Genomic DNA, 17,957 nt, shown 5'->3' on the forward strand with positions numbered 1-17,957 from the left:
ATCTTCTCCTGGGTCAGCGCATGGACGTCAGGAGGAGGCGGTGTTCCTTGCTGGACTCCGGGCATGCGCACTGATGAGCGGGTACGCATTCTCAGTGCGCCCGCATTTTGAAAGCCTGTCGCAGCTGGCATTGTTAAAAGCCGGCTGCTGGACATTAATTCCTGCGATCGGGAACACAGCGATGAATGGCTCCCCGACCCTCCCGAAACCTGCCTGTGACCCACCCGTGGTCGCCACCCCGACTTTGAAAATGACTGAATTAGCAGCTTTAGCATTTGGAGCTGGACAAGAAATGAAATGCAGTGTTGGGATGTAATGCCTGTGATGTGGGCTGTTGGTGAAAGATGATCTTGGTGAGGTGGCATGGAGAGCAGTTTGGTTTTGGTCTCCAATATTGGTGTAGAGTTAATCAGAGATTCCAGAGCAAGCTACCAGGCTGATTCCTAAACTTAGCTGAAGAAAGATCCCTCACTCCTTGGGGAAGAGGATTGTGATCTGTGGGAGTACAATATGTTGTTGTCTGGGGAATGGTGTGTACAGTATGGTGTGTGTGTGTGTTTGGCAGTGGAGTATTCCCAGTTGCAGTGTCTGATTCTCTCTCTCTGCTCACAGCCAGACTCCAACAGGGAAGTCAGTGCCCTGCCCCCTCTGTGATTGACAGGGAAATGGACCAATGGCTGAGACTGATCCCTGAGCAGCTGCCCAATCAGAGCCGAGAGGCGGGGCTTGAAGTGTAGCATTCTGGAGCTGGGCGTTGGCAGCGAGTGACCGAGAGGAGAGCCTAGCAGGAGAGTGGAGCTGCTTATAGTGTGTCAATGTGAGCTTTTTATAGTGTCCATGTGAGCTGCTTATAGTGTCAATGTGAACTTTTTGTACTGTGATCTGTTATACTGATGCATTGAGTATTACACTGTGATAGAGTGTTGCAGGGTGTTAGTGTCACCTTGAGTGCCAGGCTCAGACTCCAGCATTTTCTCAGTCTGGTTTTGCTCTGCTAACACAGCTCAGCCATGCTGTGCTATTGCCTCTGTAAATGCCTGGAACTATTTCCATTGATGAGCTTTTGTGATCCACTTCCTTGTGACCAATGTGAGCTGGGAGGGGGAGACCCAAGCCCTTCAAAGACAATCACAGGATCTTCCTCTCTCTTTCTTTCCAGTTCATGTAATGTAATTAAATCTTACCGAGTTTTATTTTCAATCTCCTAATGGTGCTGTTGAAAAATGATGAAATGTGAGAGCAGTTTGCTGGTTCCTTGTTATGCGGTGAACATGTATCTACATAAAGGAACGTGTGTGTGTGTGTTACTACCCTGTGGGGACGTGTGTGTATTACTACCCTGCGTCTTGGACAGAATTACTTTGTTTTAGCAGAAATTGGCATGTTTCTGAAGTGACGATTGAATTTTCTTAAAGGCATTGTGTTTGATTGAAATATGAATTGGGTTCTTGGGAAAGCCGTACAGTAGCCATTAAAGATAAATTAAACATTGGAACTTGTATTCTCAGTATTATTAGTCTAGTAACATAACCACTGTAACCCTGCCTCATCAAAGACAGAGCTCATCGGGAAGTCTGCCGCATACTACTCGACCTTTCCCCCAGCATACTTATTTTAGGACCCTTGGCCTTGCCTTCATTATTTCTCCATGATTTCATTGCAGTCTCTTTCCTCCCCACCCCCAATTAGTGCCTCTAACCCCACATTCTGAATTTCGACTTGGCTCGCTCTCCCCACACTGACAATTTTGGCTTCAAGTCCCCCATGAGCATTCTCAAAAACCACCTTTATGTCTCGTGTTCACAAATTCTCCAGCAATCTGCTGTGAGGTGCGGATGGGCAATATGTGATTTTATTGCACACCAGTGATGTGCGTTTTATGGAATCACCGAGCACAGAAGGAGGCCATTCACCTCATGCCTGTGCTACATCTTGGGTAGAGCAAACCAATTAGTCTGCCCTCCTGTCCACTCCCTCTTGCCCTGTAAATCTTTCCCTTCCAAGCATTTATCCAGTTCAAAGGTTGCTGTTGCCCCTGCGTTACACATTTATACCCAATAGAGGCAGCATGTTCTGTCAATATTTTATTGTCCATTAAATGCAGAGGTCTTTTACACCCAAAACTGATTTTCTTGCACCGCCCAGTTCTGCAGAACAGCTTGAGTGACTGGTTTGAGAAGTGACTCAGTGTGTTTGTCATAAATGAGAATCTCCCTCTATTCCCACCCTAGCCTCGGGAGATTCGGAGGAAGTGCAGTAAACCACCTGTAAACAGTTTAAATAAAACCTACGCTTGGAGTTTCTAATGAGTCTCTGTTGGCATCGTGCTTTATAAATGAAGCGGACATTTTGTGTGGGTTTCGTTTTGGTGACTGGGTGTGAGCAGTTCTTGCAGCCCGCAGTAGGCAGGCCGTGTCTCATTGTCTGCTCACCAAATTCTTGCCAGTTACAACTGTGTGTGAACATGTTAATGCGTATAGCCCAGGAGAAGATGTACAGAGAGAGGCACGGGTACACAGAGGATGTTAGTATTGCAAACTGCGGTGTACAGGGTATCACTGCTGTCATTGTGCTTCAGGTTCATCATGTGTGAAATCAGTTATGATAACACAGTGCAATACACCTACGTTTTTTAACATTTCTTTCGCAAGATTTATTGCGAGGAGGGTACTGGGTTCGAGAAACAAGTTCTCGTTCTGTTTATATCGATCGGGCTTGTGGACAGCAGGAGATTATTAAAAGAAAGCAGTGGATGATCAAACCAACCTGCACAGGGCCTCTGCTTTTTACAAAATATAAATATATACACTGAGTGGGCAAAGTTGTGTGAGGGAGAGTTCAGTGTTGGGAAAGTAAAGGCATCCACTTTGGATCAGTTTAGAGTAATTTTAATGGTAAGAGGCCAGTTTCCCTGGAAGGGTAAAAGTGTTCAGGTGTCCATCGCTAACCTAATACACATGTAGAAAAAATAATCCACATGGCCATTGGAAAGTGATATTTTAGTTGTTGAGAGCCTTGGTCAGACCCCCTTTGGAGTAACTGTGTTCAGACTCAATGACCTGAGTATCCACAACCCTCTGGGGTAGAGAACTCCACAGGTTCACCACCCGCTGATTGAAGACTTGCCCATTGATTCCCTTTAGTGTAGAAGGAGGCCATTTGGCCCATCGATACTGCGCCCTACCTAAGCCCCACCCACGCGCTATCCCCGTAATCCACCGAACCTGAAAATCTTTGGTCAGTAAGGGGCAATTTTAGCATGGCCAATCCAACCAAGCTGCAAACTTTCCCTCCTCATCTCAGCCTTGGCCTTCCCCTATTCTGAGATGGTGTCCATGGTTCCGGACCCTTCCTGCAACTGCCTCCCCCTCCCCCAAATATCCTTTCTATATCTACCCTGCAGAGCCCTGTAAGGATTTTGTACACTTCACAGAGGCCACCTTTCGTTCTTTGAAACTTTAGAGAATACAGGCCTAGTCCCCTCAATCTCTCATAGTTCAACCTCACCAACCCAGGGACCAATCTGGTGAACCTTTGTTGTACTCCCTCTGTGGTCAGTATATCATCTGTCTCACCTTCTGGCCATTTTTTACTCTTGTCTGTTCTTCAACCTTTATTGAAGTTTAAGATTTTCACTTGGTTCTTGGGCCTCCTCAAATCTCTTGTTGAAGCTTAAGGCCGGGTCTGTTTGGTATTTGGTGTGGGTTAGCACTCAAACCCCCTCCATGTTACTTTGGAACTGCTGGTCACTTGCCTTCACCCATCAACCAAGCTGGGAAAACTGCCTCTTGTCACCCAGCAAGCATAACTGTCAACTGGAAATGGAACAAATGGTTTAACTTTTAATTAAAGACTAACTCCAAGCAGGTGAGGGGCTGAATGACTATCTTTCAGTTAGATCATGGCCGCACTGTATCTTAATTTCATTGACCCACCTTTTGATCCCCACATTCCATATACCTTTCTACCTTTGCCCTACAAAAATATACCGCAGTGTTGAAAGCTCGAGTTGTCCCCAACATCAACGTCCTGTGGGAGAGTGTCGGCTCTTCACTATACCCCGTGGAAAAGGTTCTTCCCACCCGAGTCATTTCCGATATAGAAACACCTGGCTCTCTTTGGCAGCTGGGAATTATTTGTGGTATAAGGCTAGAAGCACTGTGGGAAGAATGCTTCCATCTTGTGGTCTGTGAATTCTTACAGCGGTACTAGCCTCTATTTTTGCTCATTGGGTGTGAGCGTTAAATACCACTTGGTGTGTGGATGTTGCTGGTGAGACCAACATTTATTGCCACCCCTAATGGTCCTGTGAGAAGGTGAGCTTCCTTCTTGAACTGCTGCAGTCCGTAGCGTAGGTACACAACAGAGCTGTTAGGGAGGGAGTTTGATTTTGACCCAGTGACAGTGAAAGAGCAGTGGTATAGTTCCGTGTCAAGATGCTGTGTGGCTTAGAAGGGAATTTTCAGGTGGGCATTCCCTTGTGGTAGAGGCTGTGGATTGGAAAGTGCTGTTGAAGGGCCAGGCATGGTGAGGTCTGTGCATTTGAAATACATGCAAGCTTTTAGCAGCTGGCACACAAGATTGTTGTTGGGATTTCGCTTGAGTGGCAAGGGTGTTTTGCTGATTCCTATGTTGTGTACAATGAACCGTAAACAGATTCTGAGCTGTGCAATTAATTTAATCTTTCCAGACTTGACAGGCCAAATGGCCTCCTTCTATGAAACTTGGTCAGTAGAGAGAGTTCTTTGCATTGTCCAATAAGCGATTGCAGGGCAGTTACAACCAAAGGGACAGTTGAAGAATGACCCCTTTCTGGAAGCTTTGAGCTGTGTCAATGGACCTGTTGTTCCATGTAAAATCCGATTCTGCCCTACCCCAAAATGATTGTGGGCAGCACGGTGGCACAAGTGGCTAGCACTGTGACTTCACAGTGCCAGGTACCAGGTTTGTTTCCCTGCTGGGTCACTGTCTGCGCGGAGTCTGCACTTTCTCCCCGTGGCTGCGTGGGTTTCCTCCGGGTGCTCCGGTTTCTTCCCACAGTCCAAAGACGTGCAGGTTAGGTGGGTTGGCCATGATAAATTGCCCTTAGTGTCCAAAAAGGTTAGGCGGGGTTATTGGGTTACGGGGATAGGGTGGAAGTGAGGGCTTAAGTGGGTCGGTGCAGACTCGATGGGCCGAATGGCCTCCTTCTGCACTGTATGTTCTGTGGTCTAAGACGCGAGAAGGTGCTGCGTATTATTCTGCTGCTCCTGAAGAAACTTTGTTTTTTCTGTTAACAGCTTCCGGTCAGTCGGAGCTGAATTTGTCTGGGTGAACAAGCTTTTGAGTTTGAGGCTACAGGTCAGAACCGGGCAGCATTAAATGGTATTTAATTTTCAAACAATTGATTTGCATGTTTCTGTGCGTCTTCAGGAAGTGATGGACAAAGGCAGTTTTCACGCGATTGTTCTCCTTTCCCCTGTTATCACAGTGTTATCAATGGCTTGAACCAGCCTGGCGAGAGAATCAGCCGCATGTTCTACTGTGGAAGATTATTCGCCTGTTTGCCAAGTGCCTTTCTGATCATCTTTCCTCTTTTCTCTTTCAGAACTCACGGTCCTTTCCTCACGATGGCGCACTGTGTCACAAAAGTACAGTTGACCGTTTCCTGTGAGAATTTAATGGACAAAGATGTTGGCTCAATGTCTGACCCGTTGTGCGTTTTACTTCAAAACACTGGAGCGGATGACCAGTGGATGGAGGTAATACACACTCAGGAGCCTGTGGGGTATTCTGCAAAACTTCAAATCAAATTGTGTGCTCTTGCTGTGTCGGATTTTGTTAGATGTTAAAGAGGCTGGGTTTAAAGGAGTGCTACAGAGATTGGAATGATTTGGAAGCAAAAATGAGAATTTGAAAATTGAAATAGAACATAGAACATAGAACAATACAGCGCAGTACAGGCCCTTCGGCCCACGATGTTGCACCGAAACAAAAGCCATCTAACCTACACTATGCCATTATCATCCATATGTTTATCCAATAAACTTTTAAATGCCCTCAATGTTGGCGTGTTCACTACTGTAGCAGGTAGGGCATTCCACGGCCTCACTACTCTTTGCGTAAAGAACCTACCTCTGACCTCTGTCCTATATCTATTACCCCTCAGTTTAAAGTTATGTCCCCTCGTGCCAGCCATATCCATCCGCGGGAGAAGGCTCTCACTGTCCACCCTATCCAACCCCCTGATCATTTTGTATGCCTCTATTAAGTCTCCTCTTAACCTCCTTCTCTCCAACGAAAACAACCTCAAGTCCATCAGCCTTTCCTCATAAGATTTTCCCTCCATACCAGGCAACATCCTGGTAAATGTCCTCTGCACCCGCTCCAAAGCCTCCACGTCCTTCCTATAATGCGGTGACCAGAACTGTACGCAATACTCCAAATGTGGCCGTACCAGAGTTCTGTACAGCTGCAACATGACCTCCCGACTCCGGAACTCAATCCCTCTACCAATTAAGGCCAACACTCCATAGGCCTTCTTCACAACCCTATCAACCTGGGTGGCAACTTTCAGGGATCTATGTACATGGACACCTAGATCCCTCTGCTCATCCACACTTTCAAGAACTTTACCATTAGCCAAATATTCCGCATTCCTGTTATTCCTTCCAAAGTGAATCACCTCACACTTCTCTACATTAAACTCCATTTGCCACCTCTCAGCCCAGCTCTGCAGCTTATCTATATCCCTCTGTAACCTGCTACATCCTTCCACACTATCGACAACACCACCGACTTTAGTATCGTCTGCAAATTTACTCACCCACCCTTCTGCGCCTTCCTCTCGGTCATTGATAAAAATGACAAACAGCAACGGCCCCAGAACAGATCCTTGTGGTACTCCACTTGTGACTGTACTCCATTCTGAACATTTCCCATCAACCACCACCCTCTGTCTTCTTTCAGCTAGCCAATTTCTGATCCACATCTCTAAATCACCCTCAATCCCCAGCCTCCGTATTTTTGCAATAGCCTACCGTGGGGAACCTTATCAAACGCTTTGCTGAAATCCATATACACCACATCAACTGCTCTACCCTCGTCTACCTGTTCAGTCACCTTCTCAAAGAACTCAATAAGGTTTGTGAGGCATGACCTACCCTTCACAAAGCCATGCTGACTATCCTTGATCATATTATTCCTAAATATTGCCAGAGCAATAGCTAACATAGGTCAGCAACATAAACACGGACATGCAACAACTAAAACAAAACCTAAGAAAAGTTGCCTTCCCCTCATTAAGTAGCTTGTTGTGGAGACACTTTCACCTCTTAGTCAAAAAGCCCCATTCCAGTGCAGTGTGGACGGGAATGTTGCATTATCACAGGTGCTGTCTTTATGGACAAGTCCTTAGTTTGTGGACTTTGTCCCTTTCCTTGGGTTTCTCAATGCAGTGGGTTAAGGGAGGACATAATACACTTGAGGTTTAAAAATGCTGTTGGTTTTATGTAGATAACGGTGAGGAAAAAATGTAGCAGTGACCAGTGTCAAATGGGACTAGGGGATGCTCAGTTCCTCGCAAGTTAATAGGGATGAGGAATAACTCCTTTAAAAAGGAACTAAACAAATACCAAACTAACAGTGGGATCCTGCCAAAGGGGAAATGATTAGGTTCCCTCGGAACACAAGCTGTTGTATATTTACACATGAATAAGGCCTTAGTGATCATTCCCAGCAGCATTGTGTATTGTTTGCAGATTTGAGGAAAGCACATTAACTGCAAACCAAAAATTGATCAATTGTATCTTGAATAGAAAATAGTCGCTCGGTAGTGCAGGACTGGAGTATTGCTGAAAAAAGGCATGTCAAGTTTTTCAAATTGCACACATCAGGGGCGCGATTCTCTGACCCCCCACCTGGTCGGAGAATCGCCGGGGGCTGGCGTGAATCCCGCCCCCGCCATGTCCCGAATTCTCCGCCACTGGAGATTTGGCGGGGGCGGGAATCACGCCGCGGAAATCCCCTGGCGATTCTCCGGTCCGCGATGGACCGAAGTCCCGCTGCTGTCAACCCACGCCAGCCGGCGTGGATTGAACCACCTTTCGAACGGCGGGACAATGCGGCGTGGGCGGGCTCTGGGGTCCTGGGGAGGGCGCGATCTGGCCCCGGGGGGTGCCCCCACGGTGGCCTGGCCCGCGATCGGGGCCCACCAATCCGCGGGCGGGCCTGTGCCGTGGAGGCACTCTTTTCCTTCCGCCTTCGCCATGGTCTTCACTATGGCGGAGGCGGAAGAGACCCCCTCCACTGCGCATGCGCGGGGATGCCGTGAGCAGCCACTGACACTCCTGCGCATGCGCCGCACGGCAAAGTCATTTCCACGCCAGCTGGCGGGACACCAAAGGCCTTTCCCGCCATCTGGAGGGGCGGAAATCAGCCCGGCGCGGGCCTAGCCCCTCAAGGTGAGGGCTCGGCCCCTCAAGATGCGGAGAATTCTGCACCTTTGGTGCGGCGTGATGCCGGACTGATTTGCGTCGTTTTTGGCGCCGGTCGGCGGACATCGCGCCGATTGCGGAGAATCCAGCCCCAGGACTTTACAAGAATACTGATACGAGGCACTTTCTTCTTATACAGTGTAAATTGTTGCTTTCCCCACGTATCGGTCGTCTCGCAAAGTGTCCCGATGCATGCATGATGAGAATCTTGGACATCTCTTTTTTTTTTCAGCAATATTTTAAATAGACAATAAGCAATTAGTCTCCCTCATGATGAAACTGTGACTGAACTCCTGCTTGTCGTAGCCATCGCTATTCACCTGGTGGTACTGGTTGGCTCTGTCCTGCTTGTAGCAGCGGGATCTTTTAGATATTTGCAGTTATGTCAAGTAGCGGCCTAGGTAAGTGACTTTTCGATACCTCAGGACATCCTAAAGCACTTTACAGTCAATGAAGAACTTTTGCAGTGTTTCCACTGTCGTAAAATAAGAAACACTGCAGTTTGTTTTGTGCACAGCAAGTGCCCACACACAGGAATGAAATAAATTACTAGTTCATCGCTTTTTAGCTAAATGGTTGATGGCTAAGTATTATCAGGGACATTGAGAAGAACACCTCTGCTCTTCTAACATGCCTTGGTATCTTTCCATGTGAGAGGGCAGACAGGATCTCAATTTAATGTCTTGTGTGAAAGATGACACTTCTAACAGTGCAGCTCTCCCTCAGTAATGCACTGGGAGTGTCAGCCATGACTTGAACCAATGACTTTCTGACTCGGAGGCGAAAGTGCTTTCTACCCACTAAACCGCCGCTCACTTTGAATGGAATACATTTTCACAGCTGGACAGGACAGATTTCCTATTCTCTACCTGGTGACACATTGAACGTGACTAACTCCATTTGGTCTCTGCCTAACAGCTCGATCGAACGGAGAGGGTAAAAAACTGCCAGAGTCCTGAATTTGCCAAGAAGCTGGAGGTGGACTATTACTTTGAGCGGGTGCAGAAACTGAAGTTTGGCATTTACGATATTGACAATAAATCCACGAATCTGAGTGATGATGACTACCTGGGAGGAGTGGAGTGCACCCTGGGCCAGGTGAGCTATTTTGGGTGTTGTGCTCATTTGCTGCAGGCTGTTACAGACACCTTGCTTTTCCACCCCTGTCCCCTCTCACTCGCCGCTATGTGAAAATTCCCATGGGCATATTGGCCCAACGCTGAGCTAGCTGTTCCTGCCAGGTGGGGGGGTTGACGGCGGGAATACGAGAAGCACCTGCTTTACTTTGTCTTTTTCACTTTAGTCGTTTTCTCACCTGACCTGCGAATCTCCAGCTATTCCTGATGATGAGGTTAATTTGAATTGATTTGAGCATTTGTATCAGGGACAGTAGCAACGTGCATACAAAATTAGCTGAATAATAGGAGGCAGAGAGCAACGGTCAATGGATATTTTTCAGGCTGGAGGAAGGTTTGAATGGTGTTCCCCAGGTCTCTGTATTGGGACCCTTGCTTTTCCTGTACAGTAGGAAGTCTTACAACACCAGGTTAAAGTTTAGAATCGCTAGCTTTCGGTGCACAGCTCCTTCATCAGGTGATACATATTAATGATCTAGATCTTGATGTGCAAGGGACAATTTTAAAGTTTGCACGCAGCTCTAAACTTGGTAGTATGGTAAACTGTGAAGAGGACAGTGTAGAACTTCAAAAAACAATGGGAAGTAGTTAGCAGATGAAGTTCAAGGTGGAGAAATGTGAAATGATGCATTTTGCTCAGAAGAACCTGGAGAGACAATATAAAATAAGGGCTAAAAATTTTTAAAGGGGTGCAGGAGCAGAGGGTCCTGGGTATATAAGTGCATAGATCATTGAAGGTGGCAAGTCGGGTGGAGAGAGTAGGTAGAATCCATAGAATCACTCCAGCGCAGAAGGAGGCCATTCAGCCCATTAAGTCTGCACCGACCCTCCGAAAGAACGCCCTACCTAGGCCTACTCCCCCACCCTATCCCCGTAACCTCACCTAACCTGCACATCTTTGGAATTGATAAAGCATATAATATTCTGGGCTTTGTTATTGGGGCAGAGAGTACAAGAGCAAGTAGGTTATGCTGATTTTATACAATCACTAGTTAGACCCCAGCTGAAGTATTGTGCACAGTTCTGAGTGCCACACTATAGGAAGGATATGAACACATTGGAGAGAGTGCAGAAGAGGCTCACAAGAATGTTTCCAGGGTTGAGAAACTTCAGTGATGAGGATAGATTGGAGAGGTTGGGACTATTCTCCTTGGAGAGAAGAAGGCTGAGAGGAGATTCAATAGAGATGTTCAAAACCATGAGGGGGCTGGACAGAGTAGACAGGGAGACACTGTTCCCGCTCGTAAAAGGTTCAGGAATGAGAGGATACGGATTTAAATGATTTGCAAAAGAAGCAAATGTGATGTGAGAAAAAATATTTTTCAAACGGTGAGTGGTTTGGGTCTGGAATACATGGCCTGGAAGTGTGGTGGAGGCAGGTTCAATCGAGGCGTTCAAGGGGGCGTTAGATGATTATTTGAATAGATACAATGTACAGGGGTATGGGGAAAAGGCCGGGGACTGGGACACCGTTATAATGCTCATTTGGAGAGCTCGTGCAGACACGGTGGGCCAATGGTCATCTGTGCTGGAGTGATATGACGGGCCGGCACTGACCAGGAATGGCAAAAATACAAATGACTGTCCAGTCAGATGATGCCCGGGCTACAGTCACAATGAGAGACTTGTGCTTTTGGAACTATTGTCAGTGAAACATAGAAGACCAAGAAGAGATTTAATGGAGGTTTTTAAACTACAGAGTTTGGTGATGAACGAGGAGACACTTCCCCTGTTTTTTTTAAATATAAATTTAGAGTACCCAATTATGGCTCTTTCCCCAATTAAGGGGCAATTTAGCGTGGCCCATCCACTTAACCTGCACAACTTTGGGTTGTGGGGGTGAAACCCACACAGACACAAGAATGTGCAAACTCCATGTCATGATATGCACTCGTGCACACAATGAGATACAGACCGGCAGTGACAGACACCCAGTAGTGCAGCCAAGCAACACCGGACAGAACACAACCAATCACCAGGCAGAACACTAGAGGGTGGTCTCCCACTACAAAACTCACGAGGCATCAGCACTCTGCCTCTTTCCACTGGTGACAACTGTAGTGACAGTCAGGGTGTACATATCAGTTAGCACCTTCTACAGTGGCTCAGAGCTAGTCTGGTCTAGTTAGTTATAACAAGCACGCTTAGATTAGTAGTGTGTCAAACCCACAGCGAACTGTGTGCACTGCTTAACAAGTTTAATAAAGTGTATTGAACCAACATCACAGTTTGGAGTCTACTTTCACGTACAACTGCATCCAGTTGCAGTCCGTGTTACCCGAGGGTGAATAACACGACACTCCACATGGACAGTGACCCGGGCCAGGATTTGAACCTGGGTCCTCAGCGCCGTAGGCTGCAGTGCTAACCCACTGCGCCACCATGCCGCCACTTCCCCTCGTTGGGGAGTCAGGAATGAGGGGAGAACAATTTAAAATTACAATGATGGACATCAGGAGAGAGGTTTCAGAAATGTCCTCACGCTCTTAACAACCCTTGGTGTAATGTTTTGCCACAAGGAGTGGCTGAAACAGACACTACTGCAGTTTTTAGGGGAAACATGGATACATGCTTGAGAGAGACCGTTCTAGACAACTGGGGCTGTGGGATTGGCCTGGACTGATCCAGGCCTAAGGGGCGAGAGCAGGGTAGTGGAATCAATTTAGGATTGATACAGGACTGTTGGGAGAGACTGAAGCAGTGGGATTTGCCTGGGATTGAAACACTAGCCATTTCATTGATACTCTTCACTTTTGTTTCTCCTCAGATTGTTTCCAGTAAGACATTGACTCGGCCTCTGCAGTTGAAGAAGGGGAAGCTGGCTGGAAAGGGGAACGTCACTGTAAGTAACCACCCACCCCCCTCTCCCTGCCTTCCGTTAATGCAAAATGTATCCAAATGCGCTGCAGGTTCTCTTGGTCCCTTGTCTTTGAGGGCGGGGGGGGGGGGGATGGAGCGTGTGCCTGCTCCAGCAAATACAGTTAGGTAGACATGAAGGCTGCATAACTTAACGTCTGAATTATTTTGACGAGAGAATAATCAGTAGATTATCTTGAATCAATATATTGAGTACTCTTAAGTCTTTGTTATTTTTGGCGGTGGTGTATAGACCATCAAATTGCACAATGATATCTGACTTTAGTTACCACATTTTTAGTGTTCAGTGACTGCAAGCTGTTTTAAGGGATTGGGTATTGAGTTAGGTTGTGGACGTTTACTCACAGGGTTGTAATCTCCTGAAATCTAATTCATAAAAAGGCTCGGGTCCCCAACAGAAACTGAACTGGCAATCAGAGGTCTTGGGGCAGTCGATGTGGGAAATGGCAGTAGTGCTGCAGTAGGTGCTCTTGAAGCTTAGCCAGGCATGTTTTTTGGGAGAGTGTAGAGAGAGCTTTACTCTGTGTCTGTCATGGGGGAGCGTTTGGGGCCAGCACTGTTGCATCGTTGGATCCTCTGAATAAATTCTCTGCTAAAAGCTACACCAGAATATCCTGCAAGTTCCTGTTGTGTATTTGAGATTCAAATTCTGATGTGATTCTCTTTATTTCTGCCCCCAGGTAATAGCTGAGGAGATGCTGGATAAACGGGCAGCGGTTCTACAAATGGAAGCAAGGAACTTGGACAATAAGGTGCTGGAAAACGCATTCAGGGTTTTGTTATGGTCTTCATCCTTCGCTTGTGAAGTGTGATTGGAATGGAAATGTGATTGGAATGGAAAGTGTCAGAATACGGACCAGACCCCAACTTTTGGTAGAACACCGGACGAAAACCCCAAACAATTTTTCAATTGTAAAAGTGTGAGGAAAGGATGTTTCACCCCAGGAGTGATGACTCTGACCAATAGGTATCTTTTGTGTTGAAACAAAGTGTAATTTAAACACAGAATTAACCACATTAACTCAAAGAACTAGCTTTACAATTATCAGTTAAACAGTTCTTAATAAAATGAAAAACTTTAACTTACTATCTATACCTGCCACTAATTCCAATTAAGCAACCCAAAATAGCTCTCATGCCACTTAGAAATTTAACAAAACAGGTTACTTACTCAACTGTGCAGATCTTTGGAGAGCGTTCCTTTCAAGAGCAGATCCAGTACACTTCTGCCTTGGCAGACTTAAATCCTATGGCAAACCTGTTCAACCTAACCACATTTGGCAAAACTGCTTAAAACTTAAAATCCTGTAACAGACTGTAAAACTATATGCAGACCTGGCTTCCCCTATTAATTACATCGTCTGTGTATCCCACTAAGCTCCGTGACCTGTTTAGCTAGGACTAAACACTGCTCCCTCATAAATTATCTACACTCCAGAGAATTTCCAGCAATCAAAACACTATTCAATTCGCCTTTTATCTGTAACCAAGTATGTGGTTAAAATCATTAATTCCTTCTCCTTTACGACTTCTTAATTACAGCTTTATTAGACGCCCTGCCTATATGTATTTTTTTTTTTAAATTTAGAGAACCCAATTCATTTTTTTTCCAATTTAAGGGCAATTTAGCGTGGCCAGTCCACCTACCCTGCACATCTTTGTGTTGTGGGGGCGAAACCCACACAAACACTGGGAGAATGTGCAAACTCCACACGGACAGTGACCCCGAGCCAGGATCGAACCTGGGACCTCGGTGCCGTGAGACTGCAATGCTAACCACTGAGCCACCGTGCTGCCCTGCCTATATGTATTTTAAGAAGTTTTACAACACCAGGTTAAAGTCCAACAGGTTTGTTTCGGTGTCACTAGCTTTCGGAGCGCTGTTCCTTCCTCAGGTGAATGAAGAGGTATGTTCCAGAAAAACATATATAGACAGATTCAAAGATGCCAGACAATGCTTGGAATGCGAGCATTAGCAGGTGATTAAATCTTTACAGATCCAGAGATGGGGTAACCCCAGGTTAAAGAGGTGTAAATTGTATCAAGCCAGGACAGTTGGGAGGATTTCGCAGGCCAGATGGTGGGGGATGAATGTAATGCGACATGAATCCCAGGTCCCGGTTGAGGCCGCACTCGTGTGCGGAACTTGGCTATAAGCTTCTGCTCGGCGATTCTGCGTTGTCGCGGGTCCTGAAGGCCGCCTTGGAGAACGCTTACCCGGAGATCAGAGGTTGAATGCCCTTGACTGCTGAAGTGTTCCCCGACTGGAAGGGAAAATTCCTGCCTGACGATTGTCGCACGATGTCCGTTCATTCGTTGTCGTATGTATTTTAAACTAGGATTTTTAATAACATTACTGCCATAAATGTGAAATATGATATGCAACAATTTCTACATTTATCACAAAAGCAATGATCAGTGTGCCTCCCAGGAAGAAGAATGGGAGCGTTGTGTATGGGTGTTTTGCCACTTTGCTAGTGGAGCAGATGAATAACAGCAGGCTCCTCCCTAGACCTATTGCCAGCAGTATTGCAGACACGGGTTAACTGATTGACTGAGCTGACGGTATATCTTACTCTGAGCCGATTGAATAACCCATTTTTCTCCTCCATCTGAATCCACATACTCTCACCTTACAGTTGAGTGGCTGTGGATTTATGCCGATGCCACCTGCGTCTTGGCACCAGGAGCTGCGGGTTACGGCCATTCCTTTCTCTTTACTGGCTTTGTTGCTGACACCCCGAGAGTGAATACAGGTTCTGTCTGAAACTCGCCTTGAGTGACGGACAAAGTGGCCATTTACTTCGCAGTCAAATAAAAGCAAAATGCTGCGGATGCTGGAAATCTGAAATATAAACAGAAAATGCTGGATAAACGTCAAGTCAGGCAACATCTGTGGAGAGAGAAACCGAGTTAAGGTTTGGTGGCCATCTGACCCGTCTCCACGAACTGTAATGTCATATGGACTTGAAACGTTAACTCTCTCTCTCCACAGACGCTGCCGGACCTGCTGAGTTTATCCAGCATTTCCTGTTCTTATTTACTTTGCAGACCTGGGTTTGAATTGAGTCCCGAAGTGATGGCGATGCAGGTTTATTCCTGTGCCGCTGTAATGGCAATGACTGGCGATCCCGGATTCCACACTCCCGTTTGCTCCGAGGTCACCGGTGCATTAGTGGGTAACTGAGAAAGCATGTGGCTGGCGTAGTGAAGAGAGCAGTGTCAGCACCCTGTCTGAGCTTATGCTTTACTGACCCTGAGATTCCTTGATTCTAACCCTGAATGTTTTCCTATCCCCTTTACCCACACCGTGACCGTACTGAGCTCAAAACTGATCATTTAATCCGGCATCGGTGGGAGGTTTGAACATGGCGACTTTGAAGTTTTTGTTTGGTGAACTTGTTTTTTCTTTTTATCCTTTCAAAGGATTTCATGGGCAAATCTGATCCTTTTCTGGAACTGTACAGACAGGGAGATGGTGACAAGTGGCAGCTAGCTTACAGATCAGAGGTAATGACCTTCTAATGTAACCAACGCAGCCTATAACATTCTTGAGACAGCAGAGCATCTCACAGCACCAAAAGGAGGCTTTTTGGCTGATTGTGCACTTGCTGCCTGGTATTGAATTCAGCCCACTGTTTATTCACAGCCCCTTCCGTTTCTCCTCTTCATATGTATTTATTTGTATACGTTTCATTTTATTGCATCAGAAGGGGAAAATGCTCCAAAAATGTACTTGAATACTGAAGAGCCCCACAGGCGAGGCCAGTCGTTTAGTAATTTCAGGCAGCGAGCGAGTGTATATAACTGGTTGGATTTTTCTGGTGTTTAGTGTGATTTTCTTTTTTGCATTTGGTGGCTTCACTTCCCATTTTTGATAAACTCGTTTTAATCTCTGGGGAAGTAGGGTTTGTTTGTCGACCTCTTGGAGGCGAGAGGGACTGAGCACTCTGCGGTTTGGAAAGTTCTGGGGATGGTTTCAGGTGAAAAAGTCTGAGGTTCCAGTTAGTTTCCGTTTGGGATTCTCCCTCTTCCACCCCTGCTGCTGGGTAGAACTTGCAGCACAGAAACAATTTGGTACCAGAGAGGAGAGACTTGAGTTATGTGAATAGAGTGTAGTGAATCATGGAATCCCTACAATGCAGAAGGAGGCCCATTCGGCCCATCACATCTGCAACGTCTGTCCGAAAGAGCATCCGAATGGAGACCCACTTCCCCGCTGGATCTCTGAAACTCCACCTAACGTTTTGGACACCAAGGACAATTTGGCATGGACAATCCACCTAACCTGCACATCTTTGGGCTGCGGGAGGAAACCGGAGCACCCGGAGGAAACCCACGCAGACACGGGAAGAATGTGCAAACTTCACAGACAGGGACCCGAGGTCGGAATTGAACCTCGATCCCTGACGCTGTGAGGCAGCAGTGCTAACCACTGTGCCACCGTGCTGCTGGTTGTGGTAGTATGTATTGGGGGTCATGTGGGACTGGAAGCCCTAATGTCATTGGCTGACAGATCCCGGGTCCTGGTTGGCCGTTGACCTCAAGCTCCGCCCTGAAGGCGAAGTATAAGAAGCCGGAGTCTTCCCCCGCAGGCCAGTTTACTATCGAGCTGCGGGGGAACAGACACGCTTAATAAAGCCTCATCGACTTCACTCTATTCGTCTCATGGAGTCTTTGTGCGCTACAATTTATTAAGCGTGCCTTAAAAGAAAAAAAGGACTATGGAGCTCAGGATCATTCCGGAATGCCTGAGGATCAGCCCCCACGCAGTGAACGCGGCAGCAGCCTTCAAGCACTGGCAGACTTGCTTCGAGGCCTACCTCAGAACGACCACCGGCCGAGTCTCAGAAGACCAAAAACTGCAGGTCCTGCACTCGAGGGTGAGCACGGAGATTTTCTCCCTCATCGAAGACTCGGATGATTTCCAGACGGCCTTCGCATCACTGAAAAGTCTCTACATTCGCCAAAGTTAACCAAATCTACGCTCGCTACCAGCTCGCGACGAGACGGCAAGCTCCCGGAGAATCGATGGACGAGTTCTACGCCGCGCTGCTGATTTTGGGACGTGCCTGTAAACGCAAACGAACACACGGACATGTTAATGCGCGACGCTTTTGTGGCAGGTATGCAATCCTCCCAAATCCGCCAAAGACTTTTAGAAAAAGAGTCGCTAGGACTCTCAGAGGCACGGGCCTTAGCAGCCTCCCTAGACGTGGCCGCGCGTAATACCCGCGCCTACGGCCCCGACCGCGCGGCAACCCATTGGGCCCCGTACGTACCCGTCGCGCCAAACCCCCTACCCCCCCCCCCACAGGCTTGCGCGGTCCAAACGCCAAGTCGCACCGGGGGCGCCCGCTGTCATTTCTGCGGCCAGGCGAAACACCCCCGGCAGCGCTGCCCGGCTCGCGCAGCAATCTGCAAAAGCTGCGGGAAAAAGGGCCATTATGCGGTTGTGTGCCAGTCCCGC

The 17,957-nt window shown here is 47.2% G+C and overlaps 1 protein-coding gene across 6 annotated transcripts in view; it reads left to right on the top strand.

Annotated features, from left to right (window-relative positions):
* cpne1 (copine I) overlaps positions 1 to 17,957 on the top strand; it is a 140,083-nt gene that overhangs the window by 94,793 nt on the left and 27,333 nt on the right. For 4 of the 6 annotated variants that reach the window (XM_072515355.1, XM_072515359.1, XM_072515356.1 and 1 more), the window contains 5 exons: positions 5,588 to 5,741; positions 9,393 to 9,572; positions 12,378 to 12,452; positions 13,168 to 13,239; positions 15,914 to 15,997. In XM_072515355.1, coding sequence (XP_072371456.1) covers positions 5,610 to 5,741; positions 9,393 to 9,572; positions 12,378 to 12,452; positions 13,168 to 13,239; positions 15,914 to 15,997 — 543 coding nt within the window. In that variant the 5' untranslated portion in view covers positions 5,588 to 5,609. Of the gene's footprint in view, positions 1 to 665; positions 818 to 5,279; positions 5,365 to 5,587; positions 5,742 to 9,392; positions 9,573 to 12,377; positions 12,453 to 13,167; positions 13,240 to 15,913; positions 15,998 to 17,957 lie in introns of those variants that run through there. The other 2 variants (XM_072515357.1, XM_072515358.1) reach the window with 2 other exon arrangements.

This window comes from Scyliorhinus torazame, chromosome 8 (genome assembly GCF_047496885.1).
Source record: "Scyliorhinus torazame isolate Kashiwa2021f chromosome 8, sScyTor2.1, whole genome shotgun sequence".
NCBI classification, from domain to species: Eukaryota; Metazoa; Chordata; class Chondrichthyes; order Carcharhiniformes; family Scyliorhinidae; genus Scyliorhinus; species Scyliorhinus torazame.